At 41.9% G+C, this 13930-nt stretch overlaps 1 protein-coding gene across 2 annotated transcripts in view; it reads right to left on the bottom strand.

The window, feature by feature from the left end:
* LHFPL3 (lipoma HMGIC fusion partner-like 3) overlaps positions 1-11074 on the bottom strand; it is a 568449-nt gene extending 557375 nt beyond the window's left edge. The window contains exon 1 of one of the 2 annotated variants that reach the window (XM_011927753.1): positions 10518-11074. In XM_011927753.1, coding sequence (XP_011783143.1) covers positions 10518-10959 — 442 coding nt within the window. In that variant the 5' untranslated portion in view covers positions 10960-11074. The remainder of the gene's footprint in view (positions 1-10517) is intronic. The other variant, XM_011927754.1, reaches the window with a different exon arrangement.
* Between the last annotated feature and the right edge of the window lie 2856 nt (positions 11075-13930).

Here is a 13930-nt window from a genome sequence, read left to right as displayed (position 1 = left end):
TGGTGAAAATGCATATTGAAGACTTACACTAAACAAATGGACGTTACACTGGGTGGCAAAATAAAGTGGTAGAATGGAACTGCAGTGGGAATCAGATGCGTGTTGATCTCAATTTTTCCAAGGTATTCTTTTGGCAAGACTCTGAATTTCTCTCAGACTTAGTGGAAACATGCTGTAGGCCAGGGAAAGAGTCTGATTTTGGCTCAAACTACTTATTGTCTCTATGACCTTGAACAAGTTCTTTTGAGTAATTTTTTAAGCCTCAATTTCTTCATCTGCAAAATGGGTATAATAATACAAACCTTGTAGGATTGTTATGAGGGTTAAACTAAAGGTTTTTGCAAGCGGTAGCTAGTATTTACTATTATTATTTCTTTTCTTCTTCTTTTTTTTTTTTTTTTAAGATGGAGTTTTGCTCTTGTTGCCCAGGGTGAAGTGCAATGGCAACATCTTGTCTCACTGCAACCTCCACCTCCTGGGTTCAAGCGATTCTCCTACCTCAGCCTCCCGAGTAGCTGGGATTACAGGTGCCTGCCATCACGCCTGACTAATTTTTGTCTTTTTAGTAGAGACAGGTTTCACCATGTTGGTCAGGCTGGTCTTGAACGCCTGACCTCAGGTGATCCACCGACCTCGGCCTCCCAAAGTGCTGAGATTACAGGCGTGAGCCACCATGCCCGGCCATTATTATTTCTTAATCAAGAAAATGAGAAGATTATGTTAAATGATTTTTAATATCGGTCCAACATTCAAAAGCCTATGCGTCTATATCTACCTGACACAAGGTTATATACCTTTGTTAAATGGTTTTTGAGCCATATTATTTCTCAGAGGTGGGCCATGTCATTTTTTACAGCACATAAAGTCAATCAAATCACATCTGGATTTTGATTGAAAATAAGTCTAATTTTCAATCAACCCACAATTTAATTGGGGATACATTAGCAATAAAAGTCATAAATGGAGGTGAGAAAATAAAACCAAAGGAAAAAAGTCTCGAATTGCTTAGGTTAAGTATGTTTTATCTAACCTATTTTCTAATACAAAATTAGCTATGAATAACTTGTATAAATCTTCCACAATTTTCCAAAGAAGAGATGATTATTTTCCTAAATTCACACTAAATCATCTTTTCTCTGGAATAGTATTGTTCAAACATTGTGATTACAGCCTACAGTAAGTAATACATTTTACGGTGCAACCTAGTCCACACGCGTGTGTAAATATGTAAATGAATTTAGAAAATAAAAGTTTCATAAGACCCTTCTTATATGCCTTGCATTAGTATTTTCTACTCTGTTTTAATCCAAGTTCTAATGTTGATTATCTACAAACTGATATTATGACCATTAAAAGGTCATCAACCATGGTTTTTAAAACACTACAGTAGAGCATTCCTTTCTCTATGAAGGTTTTTATAAAATATCAAGTGGTCAGTACTATGTTTTGTCCAGTCAACTGGTTAAAATGTTGATATTCAGTTAACTCACATTTGGCATCACACAGATCCACAATATCGCTGGCTATTAATCATTTGAATTTTGGTTGAATTCAATTAGTCTAGTTTGTAATTATACATGTTCTTAAAATGTTCTGTAAATGTATTTACCCAAATGTTCACTGTAAGTACCCTTTCCCCATTAAAGGCATTATACTACAGAAATCAATTTAAACTCACAATTTATAACTAGGTTTCCAAAGAGAAACTATAGAAATGCTTTTCATCAAATTTTACAATGGCCTATTCTTTCTTACATTGCCTTATTTTAACCTTTCTCCTTATTTCCACCTGCCATACATCTAGTATCTCTCCCTTTAAATAGCTTGATTTTAGAGTCTATTATAATTCCTTGATTAGGGGTGAAGCCATAATTTTTCTTTCTTAAAAACTGGAATTTGCACACAGCTCTGCACCATATGACATATTCTAGCTCTCTGCTTATCCTGTGCCAATACATTTTTAAGCCATTTATTGTATCAAATTCAATAGGCATTTGATGTTACAAAATTCCACAGGTTTTCTAACCTTGAATTTCATTGTCTCTTTACTATTCATACTTCATTTACTTTTGGTGTCACTATCCCTGCCATTCTTCACAGCTGGATTGTTTGGCTGTTTTTGTTGTTGTTTTGTTGTTGTTGTTGTTTGTTTAATACTGAGCCTTCTGTCAATTATAATACACATTTCCCATTTTGATTTTGCAGCACCTCACTCTTGATCTTCACTGAAACCAACTAAGGGCCATGCAGAAAACATTCCCTCCAGACTACTTCCAGAAGGAGTCTACAAACACTTAAATAAATGCGTCTGTGATGCATTCTGTACGAAAGCTAAAGTTGAATCCCCTTCAAAATCCTATCTGCCATTGTTCTCTAACAGGGCAAAGAATGTGGAAAACTCCCTTGATTAGTTAGGTTGTGCAGGTCTGCTTCTGAGTTAGGGCCTCTTTTCAGATCTACAACTATTTTTCATTTATCCCATTATTTTTCACTGCCCTTCTACTTAAGCCCTTTCATTGATAAGTCTTAAATTTTCATTGATAAATCTTAAAATTTCATGCAATTAGAAGATCAACTTCACTCAGACAATCATTTAGGATCTTTCTTCCTGTTGAGCACACATAGCAGCCCCTACCCTGCTGCAGCCCTTGGTTTCATTAGGGTGGGGAAGATATCAGAACTCAAATATGGCGATTCTATGCCAGCAACTCTATTTCCAAAAGGTTTGCTTTCTTCTTTCATTCTACCCAATAGTAGTCAGATATGGTTCATGTCTATATTGGTGGAAAAAGTACTTATCTTCCCCTTGCAAACCACTTATTTTTCTGTTTTTTGTTTGTTTGTTTATTTTGTTTTTTTTTGCGAAAAAGGTGAGATATGCACTCAAGATTATAGTTAGGACAATTTAAACTATGAATAGTACCAGGATCTTGTGCAGTGGGAGTATCATAGAACTGCAGCCATAATTTGAGCACTTATGTCTTTAATTACGTTATTAGTTATGTAAACATTTAGGATGCTGAGGGAGATTATTTCTGTTTTTCAAATGCCTCAGTGACTTTTTATAACAGCATTATGTTTAAGTCATCAAATAACTTATCTACTATTTGCTATATGAAGCAGCCTCTTGCTCTCCATCATTATACTATCTTCTTTTTGTTATTAAGAATAAAGGTCGGCCGGGTACAGTAGCTCATGCCTGTAATCCCAGCACTCTGGAAGGCCAAAGTGGGCAGATCACGGTAGCTCATGCCTGTAATCCCAGCACTCTGGAAGGCCAAAGTGGGCAGATCACGAGGTCAGGAGATCGAGACCGTCCTGGCTAACATGGTGAAACCTCGTCTCTACTAAAAATATAAAAAAATTAGCTGGGCGTGGTGATGGGCACCTGTAGTCCCAGCTACTCGGGAGGTTGAGGCAGGAGAATGGTGTGAACCCAGGAAGTGGAGGTTGCAGTGAGCTAAGATTGCACCACTGCACTCCAGCCTGGGTGACAGAGCGAGACTTTGTCTCAAAAAAAAAAAAAGAATAAAGGTCAGCTCCTTGATTTTTCCTCATATCAAATAAAAATTCCAGTTGACTCATTACAATAAGGAAAATTCACATTAATTAAAGCTGGTGCTGACTCCTAAAGTTCAAATATATTACGGAAATTACACTTTAAAACTAGCCCAGTTATTATGAGATCAAGCCCTCAAAGTAGAATTCTCCTAGAGCGTTATTTGCTTTGTGCCAATGTGATCCAAAATTCTCTCTACTCCTCTCCCCATAGTTTATCTCCTTATATCACACACAGAAGTGCACTGAGCCACATACTGGAACTCTAGCACTCTAGCTATATGCTTTTCTGTTCTTTCTTTATTTTTTTCATTTTACTCCCTTTGAAAGATTTCTGAGGTATGTACCTACAGTGCAATATACTAGCCTAGCCATCTGGATTCTCTTTCCTGGGTGGTAGCAACATGCCAAACAAAAATTACCAAATAGGTGTTTTCATATTAAGCCTCTGATAGCACATTTTGGTTAGACTTTTACTATATTATTTACTTACAGAAGTATAGAAGTAATTTATTATATTTTTACGGTGGAAAAGTTGTTAAATGTGCAGCCTTGCACCAAGAAAAAATTCCTAACAATATATTGTATGGGTTATATGGGACTGGTTATTTTTCACAGATGTTTGCTTAAAATCTCACTTTTAAAAAAACTGTTTGTTTTGACATCACATTAATATATTTTAATATATGTGACATCTCTTCAATTGCCACATTTCTTGTCACATTACATATAAGGGAAATGTTTCTAAATTATTCCAGATCACTTTCTTGTAAGTTTGTCTTGGCAAACAAAAAATTCTTTTTTTATTTTTGTTGTTAGAAAACAAAAACTGCCCCCTCCAGCAGTACACATCCTTTCCTCTACATGTGGGAGAAGATTTGAAATGCTCTGGTAGAGGAAAAGCCTCTCTTTAGGGTCACTCCGTGGTACTGAACTTAGGATGCATAAGCAGTACTTTGGAGCAAGAACTCACTTTCTCATACTGCTCAGCACCAGCCAAATGGTAAGGACAGAAGATTGTCCTGAGCACTGAGTCTACACCTGAGTACATCCCAGTTTTGTCCCCTCTTCAGAACACCCCATCAGAGCTCAGCACATTCAGAATCACTCTATCAGAGAGGGCTTGGCCGGCTCCATGGGAGTCCAGGAAGAGCACATCTGCACTGATGCCAAGTAAGAAGTGGGAAAGCCTGGAAAATATGTCTTTTCCTGTCTTTATTGCTCCTGAAGGTACATAAGGAAATCCAACCTAGAACAAGTCCCTGCTCTTTATGAAAGAAAACCCAATCTCTTAATTTTTACATAAAGCCTCCATTTTGGATGACGTGGGGATTTTTAATGAGAAAATAAATGGTAAGGGAAAATTTGCTGAAGCCTCAGATATGATTATCTCCCAATGCTGTAATAAAGATCATTACCTACACATCAGAAAGCCTCTGTTTGGCAAATAGCTCATCACAAATTAGGGTGTCAAGTCACAACCATTGTCATCAAAGAACAAGGAATAGTTCTTTCAGTGTGGTCACTACTAGTGATGCCACACACCACTGAGAAATGAGTATCATGACTTTCAAAGTACACAGCATTCACTTCTCACCACAACATATGGAAAAGTTATTTTATTTTATTATTTTTTGAGATGGAGTCTCACTCTGCTGCCTAGTCTGGAGTGCAGTGGCATGATCTCAGCTCAATGTAACCTCCGCCTCCTGGGTTCAAGTGATTCGCCTGCCTCAGCCTTCTGAGTAGCTGGGATCACAGGTGTACGCCTCCGTGCCTGGCTAGTTTTTGTATTTTTAGTAGAGACAAGGTTTCACCATGCTGGCCAGGCTAGTCTCGAACTCCTGACCTCAGGTGATCTGCCTGCCTTGGCCTCCCAAAGTGCTGGGATTACAGGTGTGAGCCACTGCACCCATCCCAACATATGGGACATTTAAAGTCCTTTTTCCTTTCATTCTTCACCTAATTATTCGTTCTTTTTAAATTAATTAACTCAACAAAAATTTGCTGAATAGCTACTATGTGCCAGATATACACATACTACTATATGCCAGCATATAGTAATAATAGCCAGACAACAACAGCAACCATACCCAACACTCATAGAGAGTCTGCTTACTATAAACCAGACACCAAGTATATACATTAGCTCATTTAGTCTTTGCAACAGTCTCCTGACAGGTACAATTATACGCATATTTGCAGATGAGCAAAGATTAATTCCCCAGGTCACACAGTCCATAAGTGCCACAGCCAGGCTTCACACTCACATCTTTTAACTCCAGTTTCCATGCTTTTGACCTCTATGCTGTATAAAGAAAAACAGGCAAGGCCTTATGGAACTTTCAGTGTAGTAGAGAAGACAGAAATTAAATAAACATGGAAATGTGCTGTAATTTCAAATGCTAATGAGATCTATAAGAAAACAGGAGGGTGCCACAAGATAGGATGGTATAACATTTCAAAGGCTCTTCTTGCAGGCTAAGAAATACAGTGATTACCTTTGGTGATTCTCATCTCACCTAAACGACAAGGTTATAAAATTTAAGAAAGCAAGCGGGGTAAAAAGAATTTGGCAGAACTAAATCTGGGAGGCTAGGGATAACAGACTAAACAATTCACCCTTTACCCCTTGCCATGGCCAGGCTTTGCCATAAAGCCTTGCCATTTTGGTGGCCCTTCTTGCTGGTACACTCAGCATGATACAGATGAGGAATCAGGGGAATACAACCCATTCTGTCCTCATCTCTCCTTAATAAGAAAATCCAATCTGGATCAGGTGTCCCATCTCCACAGATGAAAGCGAGTATCTCTCCTCATCTGCTGCCTTTGACCAAAAAATGCATGACCAATGTCTACAAAACCTTAAATTCCACCTGAATACTTCAGCTTACAAAAAAGAAAAAGAAAACAAAAGATTTATTTTGCCTAATATGGTGAACACATGGGCTTCTGGAAACAGTTCAAGGTATGGCTTATAGTCACTAGAACAAACAAAACGTGGTTTATAAAATGTGGTTATTAGTAGACTCAGAAACCAACGGAAACAAGTGACTTAAAGAGAACAAGAACATAGAAGCAGAAAATCAGGTTCCCAGGGGAAGAAAATTCCCTTTCCATCCTGATTTTTTAAAAATTTGGACTTTATTACCCTGCTTGACCAATTATAGATCTACTCCTTTCCTTTTAGTGTCAGAGAAATCACACAGAAAGAAGAAAACCCTCTTTTTTTTCCTTCTGAAGAAATTGCCTTTCTACAGATTTAGGAAAGTTTTATATCTCTTATTATCATTATTTATTTTATGTATTATTTTTATGTCTCCAGGTTTTATATAAGACATGGTCTGTACATACAGGATTACATCCAAAGACAGTATGATATATTAACTCCAATTCTGTGCTTCCTAGTTTCACGCTACTGTGTTTGATAAAGACTTAGAGTGAGGAAGGAGAGGGTAAGGTGTAATTAAATGTGCTTCACACACCTAGATGAATGAGCAACATCATTTTCAGGTCCAATAAATAAATTAATTTTTCTGGTTCATCATTCAGAATCATAAAAATAATAATTTTTTATATTGTAATGTCACAAGAAGTCTCCTGTTTCATCATCTTAATGTATCACTTGAAATAGGATTTTGGCTGGGCGCAGCGGCTCACGCCTATAATCCCAGCACTTTGGGAGGCCATGGCAGGTGGATTGCTTGAGGTCAGGAGTTCGAGACCAGCCTGGCCAACATGGTGAAACCTTGTCTCTACTAAAAATACACAAAATTAGCCTTGTGTGGTGGCATATGCCTGTAGCCTTAGCTACTCAAATAGGAGAATAGCTGAAATAGGAGAATCGCTTGAACTCAGGAGGCAGAGGTTGCAGTGAGCCGAGATCCCACCACCGCACTCCAGCCTGGGTGACAGAGCGAGACTCCATCTCAAAAAAAAAAGAAAGAAAAAGAAATAGGATTTTATATTCTACCTGACTACATACAGGATGTTAGTATATTAAAAATGCTTAGATAACTAAATACACAAGTGAATAATTTGATTTCCAATGAGGGATAAACAGTCTCGAATAAGCAAATAGTACATTAAGGTCTCATCTTTCATATTTAGCAAATTACACTTGAGATTAGCCTAGGTACAGGCAAACAATAGGGAGGAGAAGCCTACTTAACATTAAAAAGCAACAGTCTAAAGGCTAAACTTTTTTTTTTTTTTTTTTTTTTTGAGATGGGGTCTCACTCTGTTTCCCAGGCTAGCGTGCAGTGGTACAATCTCGGCTCACTGCAGCCTCCACCTCCTGAGCTCAAGAGATTCTCCTGCCTCAGCCTCCCAAATAGCTGGGATTACAGGTACCCACCACCATGCCTGGTTAATTTATGTATTTTTAGTAGAGATGGAGTTTCACCATGTTGGCCAGGCTGGTTTTGAACTCCTGACCTCAAATGATCCACCCACCTCAGCCTCCCAAAGTGCTGAAATTACAGGCATGAGCCACTAAGCCAGGCCTAGACTAAAGTTTCAAAGTAACTTACAATAGATGTTAATTTTTTTGTTAGCATCATGAGACTTAATTTTTTTTAGAAAAACCCTGAAAACCATGTTAAATGTAACATTCTTTAGAAATATCTTCTATATGTTATTCCTTAAAAATCTGAATGAGTGACAGATTCTTATTTGACCTGTCATCAGAATCCATTCTTTTATTGATATACTTCACTAATGAACAAAATCATGTCCTATAGTTTACCTAGAAATAAAATACCAAATAATTGCACATAAATGTTTTAAAAAGTATGTCACTTAAGGATCTGGACTTCTCCAAAATGAAGTAAATGTCCTTACATCTTTAGTACAAAAACTATCCCACATTTTACACGACATGGAAAACAGGATAAACATTGATGTCAAATGCCTGAGAACAACATTATATTTCACTACTCCAGGACAGACAATCTTTGTGTGCTCTATTCCAGAAAGAGAAAAGGAAAAAAAATAAAATAAACCTTGTAATGGTTGCAGTTTGTATTAACTTCAAAGCTGGTATTTCTTTCTCAAAGATCATTTTCTTTCTGTCCTTTAAAAAAGCAGGGGGTTGGAGTATGGAACCTCATAACAATCAAACATTGAAGAGTATGTTGGTGAGAAAGCACCTGCGAAGTATTTTCAGACCTTTGAAAAACGATGTAATTTGAATCACCTGTCTAAATAGGTCATTTAACTTAGAAAAATTAAAATTAGCTGTGCAGGGTCAATTCTTTTTCTACAGCATCTGCATCTTGTGTGTCCTCTTCAAAGTCAAACCAGAGCTAAGTGTCAAGAACAGACACAATACGTGAAACTATTCCAAATCGTACAGTTATTCTGCTTGAAATGGCCATAAAAGTTAACATTATATATAAAAACATAGAGTGAGGGAGTGCCACAAAAAGTTGGGGATGGGGGTGCAGAAGGAGACGCAGAACTCACATTTCAGGGCGATAATGGTATGTGTAAAGCAGGGAGTCTCCACTGGTGCTCATTTCTTGCTTTTCACATACACACTTTCACAATATATGGCAAATCAAAATCAGGCGAGACAAAACACGAAATAAGTACTTCCACACAAGTGTAGTCTCCTACAAGCTTCATCTTTCGTTATCGAACTAGCAGTATAGGATTATGAACCTTAACGCTATTGTCCAGCACCTTTAAGTATTTACTCATCCTACAATACTCTGGTAAACTCAGGGATTGAATCCCTGCTCCCCAGAAAGCCTTCCCAGGAATACAATAAACGACAAAATCTTGAAACATCTTAAAAATGAGAACAATAAAATAAAATGCAAATGATAAGTTTAGCTGCCTAAGATACTCAGTGTTCTTCTACAACCAGACCATCCATAAAATCAAAAGGATGTCAACAATGTTGGAACAGAAAGGTGTCAGGACCATTGGACCCTTTACTTTAGAAGGGAGGGCATCCAAGGTGGCTGGCAGAGAGGCAGTCGGCATCAGGGGAAGTACAGTAAGGAGTCAGTTTTGTTTCAGGACTCTTCAAAGTCACCAGGAAATGTACCCCATTCTTTCTGGGTTTAAAGTAACTTTGATGCACAGAAAAAAAGTACTTTCATAGCCTCCAGCTGGCAACAATATCATCCACAGGCAAAGAGTGATCAGAGATACTAATGAAACAGATTCTCCTCTCTGCCCACTTCCCCAAAGCCACTTTCCTAAAATGAGATTTTGAGGAATCTTGATTTACTAAAGCTTTCTCTCTGTTTAAAGATGAAATGGAAGGACCTTTGCACGGACAAGGAGGCAAACTGAAGACTTGACATTGAGGAACTGCTAAAGAATGTTCTAAGCTACGTTTTTCTTACAAGGGGGAAACCCAAAAGAGAGAAGAATTAATATCTCTTCACCTCCAGATGGAGGAGAAAACATATATAACTGCCCGGGACGGAGAGAAGCAGTATCACTCCAGCCACCACCCCTCGCCCCCATTCCCAGGATCAATGACAGAAATAGTCCCAGCAGCAAGGGGCAGGGCAGGCTGGCTGCTCCTTCCAATACGACCTCTCCAAATTCGTTTTTCACTTCGCCCTGTTAGTCCCTCCTTAGTCCCTCAGCACGGGCCCCCAGCCTCATCTCTTTAAGCGGCCACTTCTCCGCCCCACAACCTTAGTTCTGAGCGGACTCGGCCCCACAACCGCCCTGTCTCCGGCGCGTCCCTCTGGGTGGCGTCCCCCACACTTGGGAGGCTCACAAAAGCCCCGGGACGAGGCACCAGCGCCGGGGCTGGGGAACCCCGGGGGTTCCGGCCTCGCTGGGCTCCCGCCCCCCCCACACTTCGACGCCTGAGCGGATTAGGCGGCTGGGCTAGCAACGGCGCGCACAGCCCCCGTCCCTCCCACTCTGGCCCCTCCCCGGATCGGGCGCCCCGGGGTCCTCCGCCTCCGCGGAGGTGAGCGCGCACTCACCGGAGGTGAGCTGCATCCAGGCACATATCTTGTACACAGTGGCCGTGTTGCAGAAGAAGAAGAGGGTAAAGCAAACGATGCAGGCAATGATAAGCATCATGGAGAGGCCGATAAAGAAGGAGGCGGCTTTGAAGGCGCCCGAGGGCAGCGTGGAGAAGTCCGTGAAGCTGCCCCTGCAGGTCAGCTCCCGGGAGAAGCCGTTGCCGATGCAGTAGTGGAAGAGCCCGAAATAGCCGGCTTGCGGGGTGTCCACGCCGTCGCCTATCCAGTAGGGCTGGATGAAGCACACCACGTTGACGATGGCAAAGCAGATGGTGAAGATGGCCCACAGCACGCCGATGGCCCGCGAGTTCCGCACATAGTTGGTGTGGTACAGCTTGGCAGCCTCCTGAGCCGGGAGCATCGCGGCGGCGGCGGCGGCAGCGGCGGCGGCTCCGGGCATTCTCCCCCTCCTCCTCCTCCTCCTCCTCCTGGTCCTCCGCCTTCCCCCGCCTCTCCGCGCGCAGGAGACACACTCACGGAGCCTCGCGCGCTGCAACTCCCCTGCCTCCGCCTCAGCCCAGCAGCACCAGTTTCAGAGTCTGCATTCTCGCTCCCGGAAGGAGGGCGGGGAAGCGCGGAGCACCCCTCCGGCTCGCCTGGCACAGCCTCCCGGCTCCCCTCCCTTCCTCCCTCCTGGCCCGGGCTCCGGCCCTCCTCACCACTCTCCACCACTGTTCCCGCCGCCGCCGCTGCAGCTGCTGCAGCTGAGGGCGGCAAATCCCTCGTGGAGCACCGCGGCGCGCAAGCCTGGGGCGCCCTCCACTCCGCTTCCCGCCTCCCTCCCCGCTGCCAGTGCCCAGGGGCGCAGAGGACCGCGGCGACCCCGGAACGCCCATCAAGGGGTGGACACAAGCCAGAGAAGCGGGCCTGGATTAGGAGGGCGAGGGTAGTCTAAGAAGGTGGCAGGAGCACCCATAGGGATCCTAGAGGCAATCCCAGGATCCTGGTGGGTGTGAGGGGCCGGGCTCGAAAGGCTGATTCAGGGAGCATTTCATCACCGCACAGCAACGTGCTTCGACCTCTGCATCTTTGCAGAGGCACGAGGGGCAGCGCGGCAGATGCAGGCAAGAAACGCCAAGGGAGAGGAGGCGTACAGCCCCCAAGAGTCTTTCTTGTTACCACAGAACTGCCCCTGGCTAACTCCTCGATTGCCTTCAGGTCGACAGGTGGAGACAAGTTGCGCAGGAGACTGGCAGACAATAATGTAAAAGACAAACCTCAAGGGTGGTCTCACATCAAGCACAGCTGAGGTTGCGTCCTCTTTGCGTTTTTCCCCCAGGCAGCCAGCTGAACTGTAGCTAGTGGATGCCCCATACTTTCCTTTAAGTCGTTTCCCCGATAAATCCTTCCATAGATTGGGCCTGTGTGTGATTGGAAGGGACTGTGTCACAGAATTTTATAGTTTGTTTGAAAACAGGGTAGTTCTGCCAGTGTTACACTTACTATGCAAATATTGACAGCTACTCTGCGCCCAGGCGCTGAGCTGGGAGGTAAGGGTACAAAAAGACGCAGCAGATGGTTAGTTGTCCGGGAACTTTCATCTCCCCCTACAACCCAAAGCTAACCAGAGAGCTGTTTTCAGGCTAATTTATCGCCGAATTACCCATATAGAATTCCTTTTTCACATGGCATTGCTGTTATACACCTCACTTCGTGCTGTTTCCTTAGCTTATGTTTTCCCTTTTAACAGTCTTTCTATTGCTCTTTCAACAGTTTCTACTTTTCAAACTGCATTTCCCTATTTCCGTTGGTTATTTTTTTGTTTGTTTGTTTCCTTCTGATTCTGATATAAAGAAACATGTAACTGCCTCCCAACCCCAGCCATGAAACCAGAATGCTTAATTGTAGGAGTGGGTTTTGGTAAGAAATCATTTTGAACCATATGATCCCTGAATTTTCTGAGCATTTCTATCAGAGAGAATTCTGATAGAATTGGACCCTAAGTCTATACCTAATTGGCTATATCAATGGCTATTCCATGGAAGAAGAGTCATACCCTAAGTGAACTATGCTTTTCATTTGATAGTCTGAAGATTTGAGATTCCATGAAGAGGGAGGGGGAGAAAGTGGAATAGGGGTGTGAGACACATAAGATAATGAAGGGGCTGCTGCTGAAACTGGGAAAGGATCTAAAAGCATGAGTTTCAGAATTTTCCATTCAGCTTTTTCTATAGGCATGTAATTCATGTATTACACTTCAAGGTCCATCAGACAGAGCTTTGAAAATCAAGAGAGAACAGAATTAAACAGTAGCATGAGACGTGTAAGTTTAAGTGAGTAAGAATTTCTAGCAAGTGTGGTTGTAGACTCTCAGAAGGTCTTCAAAATAAATATCAGAGGGATTTGGAGGAGGTGACAAAGATGACCTAAATATGGGCTAGCCCAATATAACACTTGCAAGTCTCTAAAAATACAGTTCATGATGATGCATCATGAGTGCATTGGTGGCAGTGGAGGGTCAGAATTTCTGTTAGGTTTCATTTGTTTTAACTCTCCTGAAGTTGCTGGTAAATCAGAAGAATTTTAACATGGAAGGAGAAAAAGGAAAGGAGAATAATCAGATTTATGGGGCCATTTGGCAGGCCATGTGTCCCAGGGGCAGAGATAGCTTTACAGCAAGAACTGACAGTAATTTCTAGTAACTCTCTTAAGCCCTCAAATCCCCAAAATCTGGTTGTATGAAGTAGTCTCCCTTTAAAATAAATGCCTGAAAGAAATCTTACTGTTTCCATGGGGTGGTTGAGATGGGAGGTGGCTGAGAAGGGAAGGCTAAGAATCAAAAAGCCTGGTTTATACCTCAATGTTTGAATTGCCTTTATGGGACAAAGAAAAGACTGGTGGGTGACTCAGATTCAAATGTGATTCAAAGAGCTTTTCTATTTGAGTCATGCCCAAGGACAGCCTTATTCTTATTCCAGGCTTGGAATCGCCTCTGGGTTCATGTTCAGAATCACCACACCAAGGAGCACACTCAGTGTCCACTCTTGTCAACAGCAACTAGGATCAGACCAGTGTTGGTGTATTGCTAATCTAAAGTGCTCCCATTCCCTCTGAGAATTTGAGTTGTTGCCTCTTGAAGTTAGGGTCAGTCAGGGATGAACTGGACTCTGCCAGTGACCCTTCTGCCTACCTTCACCCTTCCCTGTACTACGGCAGATTTTCAGGATGAAGCTGGATCTTTAAAGACTCTAGCAACTAGGGATGAGCTAAAATACCTGTGAACTCCTGGCTTGCTATCAATGAATGCAAGATATTCTTCTACCCTTTCCCAAACCCCTTTGTCACCCACCCCCCAACCTTGTCCTTAATAACCAGGAATCCCAGAGGTAAGACTATTTCTAGCCTTAATCTAAAACTTTTGGCTTGCACCC

This window comes from Colobus angolensis, unplaced genomic scaffold (genome assembly GCF_000951035.1).
Source record: "Colobus angolensis palliatus isolate OR3802 unplaced genomic scaffold, Cang.pa_1.0 Scaffold74, whole genome shotgun sequence".
Classification (NCBI taxonomy): domain Eukaryota; kingdom Metazoa; phylum Chordata; class Mammalia; order Primates; family Cercopithecidae; genus Colobus; species Colobus angolensis.
Note: the sequence above shows the minus strand (reverse complement) of the source record. Positions and strands in the feature narration are given on the sequence as shown.